At 38.3% G+C, this 13,969-nt stretch overlaps 1 protein-coding gene across 12 annotated transcripts in view; it reads right to left on the bottom strand.

The window, feature by feature from the left end:
- NRXN3 (neurexin 3) overlaps window positions 1-13,969 on the bottom strand; it is a 1,493,796-nt gene that overhangs the window by 57,272 nt on the left and 1,422,555 nt on the right. For 7 of the 12 annotated variants that reach the window (XM_069465177.1, XM_069465179.1, XM_069465181.1 and 4 more), the window contains one exon: window positions 2,444-2,531. In XM_069465177.1, the coding sequence (XP_069321278.1) occupies window positions 2,444-2,531 (88 nt within the window). The remainder of the gene's footprint in view (window positions 1-2,443; window positions 2,532-13,969) is intronic. The other 5 variants (XM_069465175.1, XM_069465178.1, XM_069465176.1 and 2 more) reach the window with 1 other exon arrangement.

The following is a 13,969-nucleotide window of genomic DNA, read 5'->3' as shown; positions in this document are numbered from 1 at the left end:
CATCAGTAGGAATATTTATCTACTTCTTTCATTAAGTATGCCTCTGACACATTTCCCTGCGCATCCAAATCACTCACCAGGAATACTGGATGGAGTAAACAAATTTGGAAAAAAAGAAATGCTCATTCCTCAAATGACAAGTTGTATTACCCCAGGCAGAGGGGATCAATATCAGTCTGCTAGAGCTACATGTCAGCTCCTTCAGGGTGGGGGCTCTGCCACCCACTTTATTTATTTATCCTCTCCATGCTTCCTTGCAGAACACAACATATTGTTTTAAAAACCGTATCTCGCCACCCACCTCATGTTACTCAAGAAATGTTGGTGTTGAATTTCTGTTCTCTGCTTTTGAATCAGATGATATACCTGTATAGCCACTAAAAAGCAAATGGACTTAGTTTGGGGCCATTGAAGTTTGGGCCTATTAAACTCCAACATGAAATAGCAACATATACCTATAGCTTGGGGAGCTGTAGAACTTGTGAACCTGAATCTGAGATCTGGAAAAGTCCTCTGCCTTATTCTGAAGGTTGCATGAAGATGACTTTCGGAGAGAAGGGGTAGTTGGGGGATGATCATGGTAAGTATTTCAGAATGGCCAAGCCTAGATTTTTATAAGACTTAAATCTAAAGATTTAATAATCATTGCTGCATATATAGATATCACTGCTAAGACAGGAAGAAAACCAGAGAAAGGATAAATAGAGAATCCTAATTAATGTCTCGCTATCTTAAACTATTGGCCACAAAATCAGTTAATTTAACATGTCTTGGGGATCATGTCATATTAATATCTGAATTCTTAATATCTAGCACATGCCTAATGTACACAGTTGGCCCTCAAAAATATTTGTCGAACTGAATTATGTTGGAGAGTTAATTTAGACAGCAAAGCTCTTTATTCTATTTTCCAACAGCTGATTTATGAATTACTAGAGTAAGAAGGACTCAAATCTAGAGATATATAGTATCCTGCCTGAGTACTCAGAAATATTTATTGAGTGAATGAATAGATGAATTAATTAATGAATGAAAACATTGTGCCCAAGTTCTGGTATAGATTGGATATATCTGCCCTTTAGAGTTACAATCTCACTTAGTGCAAGAAGATTATTATCCAATAACCTGAAAATATATAACTGACTAGGTTATGTTTACTTTCCTTCTACATAGCTGAGCTCCCAATGCCACAGATGACACTCCAGAATGGAAAGACCCAGCATGTCATTGGTATGTCTCTGCGTAATACTAAGGACAGGAACCCACAGAACTTCCTGGATTCAAAGCCACTTGTAAGAGAGCAAGCAGTCAGGCTTCAACAAGATTTGAAATCTTGTAAATCATTTTGGGGTAAGAAATGGAAGGCTTTAATTTTTGTTAATATTACTTTTCATAAAGCTTAAATTTTTTCCTGGAATTAGCAAGAGAAAATGTTTAATGGTTCGCCTTTTCTTAAAGAAAAGGAAAAAGAATTAAAACAACCCAAAGGATCAACTAGAAAATTCTATTTCTTTTAGCCTTTGAAGAAATAAGATCCTGACCCAACTCCAGCTTTTAATTCTATTAAACATACACAGAAATTCCATGATATCTGTTCTCTATTATATACATATAAATGTTTAACTTAGAGTAAGTCTCAAAACAGACGACTTGGGAAGGTTGATAGGAAATCATCAGGGACTGCAGTTGCCTACTGGACATTATCTAATATATAGCTCACTATAAAGAAAGACCATAAAACAACAAAATGTATCTGGGTTACAAATGGGGAACACATTAAAGCTTCTGATTGCCAAAGTCCTCTCAACTTCAGCACAGTAGATACATTTTGAAGCATCACAGCTGTTGACATGGCATAGTACAGTACTAATTTTGTATTTACTATACTGTATTGTTGCACAAGTTCTCTAAACACACAATGAACAAAATTAGTATAAATATAATACCATGTTAACTTCTGTTGAAATCCCATGGAACTTTTTTATTTTTATTATTTTTTTTGGCCGCTTAAGTTTAAGTGATATTTACTTATCTTTATGTCTCTATACTTTGGGTTCATGTTTTTTTTTTTTTTTATGTCATTCCAATATAGAGCTCTTCATGTGCCCACCCCCTGTCAATTTCATAGCTGCCACTGGCTGCATACATTTGCTGTTCCAGTGGTAAATCTGAACATCTGATAACCCAAAGTTAGTTAGAATTTTTTTGTTAGCTATTAAGGAACTGACTTTAAATTTTCCTGTGGTCTATATTACTCCTTCCATGGGATTTGATGCTTTCATTTATAAATTGATATTTATATATGTATGCTTGTACATATATAGATACAGAAAATATACACACATTAACATACTATAATATATATAAAACACATGTATAATCACATATATGTATGTATTGTTTTTTGCAAAAGAAAAAAGAAAGCAAGCAAAACAAGACTGACCTGACCTACCTGTACTCGGCTCACATTCAACGAAGTCTTCATCATCACTTGAACATTCAGCAGATGAAACAAGGTCATCTGATGTTGGCTGTTCATGTCAAAGAAGAAATAAGGGTGGGGGGAAGAAAGAGAAAAGAAAAAGAGAGATAAGGAACCCATGAACACAGACATCAAAGCATCATCATTGTGTCCCGTCTCCCATCATTATTACTATTTCTTTTCTCTAAAGAGGGCATGCTATAGAATACAGAATTTTTAACCCCTGAGTAGCTGTGAATGGCTCTGGGTCCAGACAATCTGTGGGGGTCTTCTGTGAAGCTGAGTAACCCAAGGTGGTTCCAGGAGGCTCAAGTCTAATCCATCCCTATAAATGACATTGCGCAGCCTGACTCTATCATGACTTTAATTTCAGTTGTGAGAATCAGAAGTACAGGAGAAGGGCTGTAGTAAAGGGTGGGCAATGCAAGAGTACAAGCCAACACAGAAATGCCCTGTGGCTTTTAGAGAGTCCCGATGCATATGGCATATGGTCTCAAGAGTACGACTTAGTGGTTGTGATTCTATAGGCTGGCATAATTAATGAATGCTGCGGAATGCATTCTGTTCAGGGACAGCATAATGGTTTTTATCACTGGCAGCAACTCCTTCATGTAATTGCTACAATAGCTGAATTAGTAATGTGGACCAGCAGAGCGATACAACACAACAGCCCCTGAACACAGGTAAGGCTGTTTCTGAAGACAGCAGAAAAAATTTTGATTGCAACAATAGTAATTCAACTTGGGACACTTTCTAAATTCTGAGTCCTGCAGAAATTCCCCAATGCCAGGGAATCCATTGCAAGAAGTAAAGGGGACTGTGAGTATTAGCAGTGAGAAGGGCTCTTGCCACACAGGTGAGAAGACTGCTTTCTGTGCCTGGTACATACTGTGTGTACAGTAAATACTGGTGAATGAATAAATGAATCTATCTGCATAGGCCTTATGCAAAAAACAAACTTTGGCCTACTGTGAGTATAAGAGTACAATACGTTGTAGTTGTTCAATAATGCTCATTTCTTTCCCTTTATGTTAATAATATTAACTGACTTGCTGATCTTATTCCCCATGCACTGAAGTCCAGATCTACCTTTAAGAGGAAAAGATAATAAGGAAACTGCCTCCCTTCTATTGAGCAATTACTATAAGCCAGATGCTGTGCTAGACATGTATATATACCTATTCATTGTAGTAATTATTAATTAATTAGACACAATTCTCACAACCATCTTTTGGGACAGGGAAGACTATTCTATGTTTAATTAGAATTGAAGTTAGGTTAAGTGAGTTGCTAACGGACATGCAGCTAGCAAAATACATAGTGGGAGTTTGAACAGATACATCTCAGTTAAAGTCTGTGTTTGTGGCTCACAATAGGCTTTTTTATACCTGGTCTTACATGATATTATGGGCTGAGTTATGTCCCTCCCACATTCCTATGTTGAAGTCCTAACCCCCATCACCTCAGAACAAGACTGTACTTGGAGACAGGGCCTTAAAGAGGTAATTGCATTAAAAGGAAGTCCTTAGGGTGGGCCCTAATCCATTATGACTGGTGTGCCTATAAAAGGAGGAGATTAGGACACAAACACAGTGGTAATAAGACTCTGTGAAGACGCAGCAGAGAAGACAGCTGTCTACGAGCCAAGGAAAGAGGCCTCAAAAGAAACCAACCCTGCCAACCACTGTGATTACAGACTTCTAGTCTCCAGAATTGGGAGGAAATAAATTTCTGTTGTTTAAGTCACCTAGTCTGTGGCACTTTGTTATGGCATCCCTAGTAAACAAATACGTATGACAACTCATATGCTCAGGATTCCAGAAAATATCCTTTTTAAAATATGCATGCTAGGAATAGGATTACTGGACACAGCAAAGAACAGTAGAAAAACCATGTTAGATGATTCACTTCATGGACAGTGGCGGAGAGGTGCCTTAAAGCAACATTATTGATCTTTATTCTACATCTGACAGGGAGGTAGTTCAAACCCTGCTCCTCCTGAAGGTTAGCAGGAAAAAAAGAATTTTCAAACATACTTTTTTGCTTTTTATCAATTAGATGCTGTTGCATTTTGTGTTTCGGTTCCAGCAACTGAAGCTCGTAGTTGTACCCTCGGATACCATTATCTGAGTTAGAGAAATGGTGAGCATATTCCCTTGGTGTTTCTTGCTATGACAGGGACCCATGCAGGTCCACTTCCAGTTACTTAGGGAAAGGAGAAGGTAAGGGAATAAGTATTAACTGTACAAATGAAGAAGGCAATTATAGATGCAAACGCTATTTTGGAAGAGCCACAATCATTGTTTGATAGTTCTCTAGCATGTATTCTCTGCAGGGGTGACACCTCCCCCAAGGTAGCAAACATTGATTTGGACTGGGGGAAGAATCTTAAATATTTACAATGGTTTGTGACCCTCCAAAAGCCACAACTACATAAATGAATATACAATATATCATTGGTATTAAAATTTTGTAGGAGAAGGGCAATTGGGGGAAAAACCATCTGAAAAGCTCCTCAGTGGGGCGGGAACAAAAAAGAGTCTGAGAATACATTTCTGAAGGGTACTCAGTGGGAAACTGTCAGTGTCTTGACGGTAAGGACCTTGCTGAATGGCCATGTAGCCCTTTGGTTCCTAATATTGAGTGAAAACTGGTGAGTTAATGAAAATCTAGCGAGCTCCTTTCAAGAATGGAAGGCCAAGACAATACAATTTTAAAAGGCCATTGAGCAAATGTGGAAAAACAAGGCATAACTCTGATGGAAACCAAAACATGAATTAACACAAATATTAGTGAAATCTTTAACTCAAGGGAGACATCTTCCTGTGTATGGGTCAAAATCAATGATTCTGGAAAGGGAAGAGGAGAGGGAGGGACAGGGAGAGATTTGTTAACAGATACAAAATCGCAGCTAGATAGGAGGGGTAAATTCTAGTGTTCCTAAGTATCGGATGACTACACTTAACAATAACATATAATTGCAAATAGCTAGAAGGATATCGAATGCTCCTAACACAAAGAAATGATAAATGTATGAGATGTTGGATATGCTAATTACCCTGATCTGATCACTATACATTATATATACTGAAACATCACCATGTACCCCATGAATATGTGTAATTATTATTTGTCAATTTAAAAAAAATTAGAAAAAGAAATGATGTAATTTTTTTTCCAGAAAAGTAGTAGACTGAGGTTGAAAGAATATTTACTGTTTTCTTTTCAGCTTCCCCCAGCCTCCCCTAATACTACTAAATTTCTCTCCCCTGTGGTTTGGGTGACACTGGCCCCAGCCCCACTGTCCTGGCCCATTCAACCTCTTATTCTATGCCAAGGATGGGCCCCTAATATCCACTGAAGACCCCACATATGTGTTCTTCCATGTTGTGACTCCTTTTCTCCACTTATAACCCTCCCTGTGCCCCATTTTCCAGAGATTTATTTTCTGCTATCTTCTATATGAGCATGTATGAATACAATGGTCCTCCTAGGCCACAGAACTGTATTTTTCCAGTAGCTCCTATAAATGGTACCTAGACTCAGTAGAAGTTAAAAGGGAGGCAGTCTAGCAGATTGAGGTAAGAATGGGCCTGACTCTAAACGTAACACAACTGTGAATCCCTACTCCTCCACTCAGAGTCAGAAAGTGACCTGCGGGGTGTGTGTGTGTGTGTGTGTGTGTGTGTGAATTACTTCACAAAGTAACTAACTTAACCAACCAATCAATTAAATAGTAATTCCAAGCCCAGTAGCCACTCCTAATTTAAATAAATTTGGTATCTGCCTATGCAATCTATTTTATATGATTCATTCCCTATTAAAACTGTTCTTTGTTGCTGATAATTCTTCATTTCCTCCATTTTATGGTACATACACTATTTCTGGTTATACCTGCCATGAAGCGTAATAAAGAAAAATATACTCATAAAGATCTTAAAATATCACTGAAAGATAATCTGTTTCCAATGGCTCTGGATCCAGATAATCTGCATGGGTCTTCTATGAATTCAGTTTCTTCCTTTCTGTCCCTCAAACCTCATCATCACCATTCAGAGCCACAGCCAACTGAAATTCCCAAAGCAACTACAAGCATCTCAATCCTTCCTTTCACAACGTGGTAGCCAATTTTTTCCTGGAGAACTTGGCACCCAACACTGGCCCTGCCTACCACAGCGCACAGTGGAATTTCAGAAGGACTTACTGTGCCAGGGGAATCAAGCCTTGATTTGCAAAAGGATTCAGGATTAAGAATACTACATGAAAAATTTTTTTTTTTTTTTTTTTTTTTTTTACTACTTCTGTCCCCAACATCTAGGAAACCAAAATTACAAACCAAGGCTTTTGGATAATATGAGCAGCTTAGGATCATAATCTAAAGTAATGGCAATTTGATTCATAGTTACTCTCAGAAAACCCAGGGCTTTCTCTCAGGAGGTTTTGTTTTTTCTGTCTGGGTCCTTCCTCAGGTATAAGCAAATGCAGCAGGGGCTGATGCTGAACTTGAAAGAAAAGGCACACTTCTTTGATGATTGCTTCCCATGGCTGGTGGAACAGGTTTCACTGTTTCAGATACACACAGACTCAGCACAGAATTACTGTGAGTAGAAGAGACCTATGGCCTTTTGTCTTTAAACAAAATGCAGTAGCTTTAGGCTGTGTGTATATTTTCCCATAATCACAACCATTTGCCATAATTACTTTCAATCCCTTAGAAAAAAGAGTAGTTAGTCCTGTGAAGAAATGGATATCTGAGCTCTCTAGAATCATGTCTACTAATAACATTAATCCCTTATTAAAAACTTGCTATATTTAGGTTTTGTGCTGAGCACTTAATGCATATTAACTCTTCTAGGACTCACAATAACCAACTGCATAGACATTGGTAGTGGCTTCTGCTATTTTAAACTGCCCACCATCAGTATCCATTCAGCTAACAGTATTGCTTTAGGAAACTCCTCTATTTGTATAGTTATGTTGGAAATGTTCATCAAGGTGCCTTCAATGTCATCTTCTCCACATTTTTTCCCTCACAGGTATTGTCTAAAGCTCTTATAATTCCCAATGACTAAGCTTAAAGTGTTTACATATTATGGCCGCCCTACATCAAATGCCAATATTATCTATAAGTTATTTGAGGCAGAATAAAAAATCTATGATCACCCACAAACCAAATAGTTTTGACAGTGGCCAGGCTGCCAGATACCCCAACAGTGGTATATGGATTTATCATCAAGGTACTTTTTATCATTCATTCATTCTTTTATTGATCACTTTAATAAATGTTAATTGAACACCTACACGTCAAGCATTGTAAGAGTTAGGAGAGAAAAAGTGATAGACGAGACACAGTTCCTCTGCTCTGGGAATTCGCAGTCTCTGATGAGACAGCCAAGTAAACAGGCAAACCTGACATGGTAAACTGAAGGTGCTGAGGGAGCAACTAGCAGGAGAGCAGAGATACCGCCCAGGCAGAGGGCAAGTGGAAAATGAGCCATCAGGGACAGGCGGTGGCGAAGCAGGGGGAAGAAAGCAAGGGTTGAGGGCTGGAGAACAAGGGCATTTCATGTGAAATAAACTGCATTTGCAAAGGCTCAGAGGCATGAAAATGCACAGCGTACTTGTACCCCCGCAAGTAGTACAGGATGATGGGAGCCAAGAGATGGACTAAAATGACAGTGTGACAGCTACTTGAGTTATCATGTTGTTCTTGAAACCATAGATAATAAGCAAGAATTTAGTCTCCTGCCCTGTCAGACTTCTGTCCTCCTTCCCCTCCCCCCTCTCATCAGTGTCACCTGTCACTTTCTTGCAGACGCTAATACACACGGTTTCAGAATACAGCGCATGGGTGTGACTGCAACATCTCTCCACAGTGCGGATTAAACACCTTGCCTTGCTTTCTCAAGAGGAGGAACATCGCCTTCTGCCCCTACGTATTAGCCGAGTTTTATATTAAAAATAATAATTCACACTACTCTATTTTAAAATATGTATTTCATATTTTTAATCCACATGTTGAAATTACTTGGTTCTGTATTAGGGCTCATAAAACTAAAGATGGGTATTATAATAACTTTCAATAAAATATCTCTCTGGCAGGAGCCCTCTATATTCCTTTCCTGAAAGATTTTTTATTGCCTTTGTGGTCTTCTTTTTTCCTACCAATGTTTATTGAAATTACTTGAGAATAAAACTGAGACAGAAGAAAGCTCCAAACTCTGCCCACTCAGGTAAATTTATGAGTATATTTACCTTCCAATTCCCTCAGTTTCACAAATCTGACTTCTCATTTTCCTCCAATGAGTTATTGATTCTATAATCACCTGCTCCTAATTATTTACTCTGGAGGGCTCTACCCCTGCCCAGCACAGGGATGGTTCCACACTGTTTTCATCATTATCCATTATCGGGTGTTGAGAGGTGTCTACTGCCACGATCAGAAATGCTCAAGACAGTTTCACCATGTCCCCTCCTTACTGACAAACTGCCTTTTCCAACTTCAAATTCCACCCTTTAGCCCTTTATCTTATACGGGTGATAGGCTAATCATTTTGGGGGATAATCATTTTTCTCCACCCAGCTCCTTGGAAGCACAGTTATTTGACTGAGATTAAGCTTGATAAAATAAGTCCTGCCACAGAACAGCTTTATGAAATTATAAATAACACACTCAAGAGTGATCTCTTTTCTTCCAGTGAAAAAGGAAAGGAGAAAGGCCCATAAATATTCTGAAGTCCCACAGAAAACAGCCATATATCTCTACAGCTGCTCCATGCTAAAGAGAATTAAATTCCTTCAAATGCTCAGTGTTTTAGCGCTTTCCCCTCCACACTTCCATTCTGAGATGGAGTTGAATCTTTGAGTATCTTATATGGAGCCTCTAATTCAGCTTCATTATGAACATTCACTCTCTATTTAAATAAAAGATGCCTGAGCTAATTTTCAATTACCGAGCACTCACTGACTCTGGGTAAACCTATAACCTTTAATGAGATTTGTAAAGTTTGACCAACTCATTTTAAATTTATCTATTAAGAGTTTCTTTACTAAATTATTGCCATTGCATAGTCTCATCTTTGATCAGTGCTAATACACAGACACGTGCGCGCACACACACACTCCCTTGGACGAGTTTTATATTCAACCCAAGAGAGAAAAACCCTGGAGCTTAGGCAAGCTCGTTAGAAGCCATGACCTCCTCCTATCCCCCATCACCATCATTCACCCAACTCAAGCCCAAAAGAGAAACCTTAGAACATGGTGAGATTGTACAAATGTGATACCTATACGATCATTTTATTCTGATACAACACCCCTTTAGAGTCACCTGCAAAAGCAGCAACTGACATTATTATGACAAAATGGAGCATAAGTGACTTTAACTTGTCATGCTCAAGTGGGAAAGATGGGGGCATGCCATGAGATGGGTCCCTCTGAATGATAGAGACAAAGACACAAAGTTCTAGTCTTGTTAAGACACCATCTAAAGTGACCCTTGTATCTGACCTCTATGTGCATAAGGATTTTGACTGGAACAACACCCTGTGAGTTATAAAACTCTCCTTCAGAGTTTATGTCATGGGTTTTTCAAGATATCACTTTCCTTTCTTCTTTCTACATACCCCTGGAGAGAATCACTTGCCAAGGAAGATATGACTACCTGCATGTCTTACTTGCTCATATTTCAATGGAATAAGAAGGCTTTAAAGAGAATTGTCCTGGGATCAATGTACATCTAGGCTGATCAAAATTAAGTAATTGAAACAGTGCTAGGTAATCAGAGTTTTTTAAAAAACACACGTTGTTCTGGGTATGATTTTATTTATTCTTGCATTTATTTATTCATTCTTTCATTTACTCATTCAATCATTCATTTCCACAACAAATGTTTATTAATTGTCTATGATGTGCCAATCACTGTGCTGGGGGCTGGACAGACCTAGTCCCTGTCCCCATGGAGTTTACAGACTACTGAGATTTAAGGCTGGTCAAACAGAAAAGCTGATTAGTTGCTAAACCATTAGCTACAAAACCTTATACTTAATATTGGGTTCATAAGTGGTATGTATTGTAACTAAATATTGATTATTTATCCATTGTCACTAAAGACAGATTACATAGGAATCCAAGCAAATAGTGTCACCTACTTCCCTGAAATGCATAGACTGAAGCATGATTTATAATGACTTTTGCTAATGAATTAGTCTTTAAGGAAATCCCTTTGTGGATTCAAGATTTAATTAACAGTAGAAAATCAAGCTGAGCTTAGCCAAATTTTGTGCCAATGACTGGGGTCCTTCATTTCTATCCTTGATGTCTTCTGGGATTATATAAACAAAGGTGGTGCAGCTTTTTCTTTTTTCCCCCACTTTTAAGATTTTTCTTCCATTTACTCAAAAAGGGAAGGGTGGATCCAGGGGCGGGGGGAGGAGGGGAAGAGAGTGGGTGGAAAGGGGATTAATCTGTTGTTCAAGGCAGCCTGACAGAGGGAAGAGGAGTATTGAACCACAGAAGATTAACCAAACTTCAATGTACCTTCCCAAAAGCAGGAGGAATGTAATGCTACGTGGTGTTCTACTGATAAGCAAATCCCTCTAAATCCTTTCAATTTATTTCTTGGCCTGGAGAAATTACATATTATTTAGGAGACAGAAAGAAAAAAAAAAAAAACAAACAAGAAAGTAAAATCACTCACTCAACCCACACCATCTTTAGGAATCTAGATCAGGGGCCTGTTGATTATATACACATAAAAATCTGGCTTTGATGGCTGTTTTTCTCATTGTTGCTGTCCTCTCTAGTATTGCTAATCAGAAAGGCTTGGCTGTGTTTCCACTGTGAACTCTTATTTTCACCACAAACCTTGTTTTGCGTGTTTAGGGTCTAACCAATATAAGGGAATACCAAAAATTTAGCTGAAGCTCCAAAGACCTAATCTGATCTCTTTCCTCCTTTCCTCCCTCTGACTCTCTCTTTAAGAAAGAGATGAAGGCTCAAGAAGACGTCGAGTAAGCACAAGAAGAAAGTGAATTTAGTACATCCCAACACTTAGTACCTGGCACAGGTAACTTACCCAGAACAATCAAATGCAATGAATTGAATATAAAGTACAACTGATAGAAACACAAGATTATCTTTTCCTTATCACACTGAAAAAAAAAATATCTCCCACTCAGCCGCGTAAAATAATGTTAGAAAAGCCAGATATAGGTGTTAGAGCAATAGCAGAAGCTAAATCAAGGTCTTGGGATTTGAAATAGCACTTATATAATACAGGTGATCTGCTGCCAGCAAGTGTCAGTTAAAACTATGAGGAAAAAATGAGGGTCAGTTGGAGAACATGATATGAAACCCCAATAGAGGAAAAATGCAAAGGAGGTCAGCTTTAGATTGAGAATTTAGCCCTAGTTACTCATGTTGAGAGGGTAATACCAACCTCCCACAGAGAAAGATTGGAGGATGGATTCAAACAAAGATATATGATTTATGTAATAAATTTCAAGTTAAGGAACATCTTCAGGTACTGTTGAATGGGAAATTCAGAAATCTAGATGGGCCTACTTACCCTCCAGAAGTTACTAGTTACTTCCCAGGCTGCAACTAGGATTAAATGGATAACTCCGTCTTATATGTTTATTCAAAAGAATTTATGAAAGCAAACACAACCGAACTTCCACGTGGGGAGAGACTAGACTATTCATTTCTCATTTCTGATGTACAGCAAGGCTAATAATTTTTTTCTTGTTCTAGTTCATAAATAAGGACCCATTCACTGCCAAAGTGGGTATTGGAAATATAACAGGTGTAATCACAGGTCTGAGACCCACACACACAGGGCTTTGTGCTCATAAGGACCCTATGGTGAGTTTAATGCTTTGTTCTTAATATTTTGAAATTCTTAATCATTTATCTTTGAACTTGCGTTTTGTAAGAGAAGTTCAATGGGACAATGGAGCATGTGTGTAAGCCAAGGAGACATATGGGATGTGTGTGTCCAACCCCGCTCCATGCCACCCCATCTATACATAATGTTCCTGATGCCCTGTTGGTACAGTATTCTGTGAACCCACTATGTGTTGGAGTAATACGAATCAAACAGCTTTATCTGAATCCATCCATCAATATTTCTTCTTGGGAGACTGGTATTGTATCTTAGACAATAGTGCCTAGGGACAAGTTCTCATGCAAACCTGACCTCCTTTGCATTTCTCCCTCTTGAGATTTCATACCATGTTTTCTATGTAACAGGTAAATGTGTTACTAGTACGAGGTAGCACTGGCAACCTCAATAGGCCATGCTTTCTTTCCCTTCGAACCAGAGTTGCTTAGAAAGCAGAGAAAAGGCAACCATATTCTGAGAAACACAAACAACAAAGAAAACCTATCACATCCTTTGTTACTCCTCTGTATTAGCCAACCACTTATATTAAAAATAATGACATGAGGTGAGAGGGAAAGAGAGGGCAACACAGAGATCTTTTGAGTCTACCTTATTCACCATTTGGCTGAAGTTGGAGAGTATTGACAGAATATGCATGTATCAGGAAGCAAAACAGAAACCAGTAAGTTAGTTTTGGGCAGTGTTTCAGCTGTTCTGCTAAGAACAAAATACACATGCATGTATGAGCTAAGAAATACAAATTGTGTTATTCCAGTGATTCTGCATTTGAGCCAAATTCTCTTATATTTGCATTTAAAACAGGCATTGCACAACATAAAGATGAATGGTAATATTCATGCTAATAATTTTTTTCTTCACTTAAATGGCATTAAGTAGCAAATAAAAACACCATAACAAGTTGAGAGACAATAGAAGAAAAGGGGGGAAAAGCTTTATATTTTAGTACTTCTAATAACACTTTTTTCTGCTTTTTGAACAAGGAGACCCTTAGTTTTACTTTACACTGGTTTCCACAAATTATATAGCTACCCCTTAGAACAGTTCTGCAAACTGATTTTGAACAGGTCAAAGGAGTGTGACATAATTTTCAGAAACTCAAATTATGACAAATAGTTTATGTTTCTGAAACCAGGTCCCTTGTGCTTTACTCCAAGCCTCCTGACTGTGGGTCTTAACTAGCTTCATTCTCTCAAAGGTATTTAGGGAGTAGAGAAAGAGCACGGCCATTCTTATACTGGTTTTGCTCTTTTAATGCCCGGAACTTCACCCTCACTCCCCCCTGTATCTGCCTAGACTACTGCTTAACAGCATTCTAGAGAACATTCCATAACAGGGCCACAGCCCTGGCTTATTCCCCCTTTTTTCCAATTCTGTGAATTCTGGGTTTCAGTGCAACCACTTTAACAAAGAACGATGATCACATCATTTTCTGAAAAACAAAACAAAACAAAAAACCAAAGAACTCCTGAAATATCCTTATAGACAGAGGTAGTGTGGTAGGTGACAAAACCCGAGTTGAGAACTTATCTTACAGAGTCAAGAAGCTTTGCTAGTGTTGGCTTTAAGGCAAACTTCCCCTGAGA

This window comes from Eulemur rufifrons, chromosome 2 (assembly GCF_041146395.1).
Source record: "Eulemur rufifrons isolate Redbay chromosome 2, OSU_ERuf_1, whole genome shotgun sequence".
Taxonomy (NCBI): Eukaryota; Metazoa; Chordata; class Mammalia; order Primates; family Lemuridae; genus Eulemur; species Eulemur rufifrons.
This window is presented reverse-complemented; position numbering and strand designations above follow the sequence as displayed.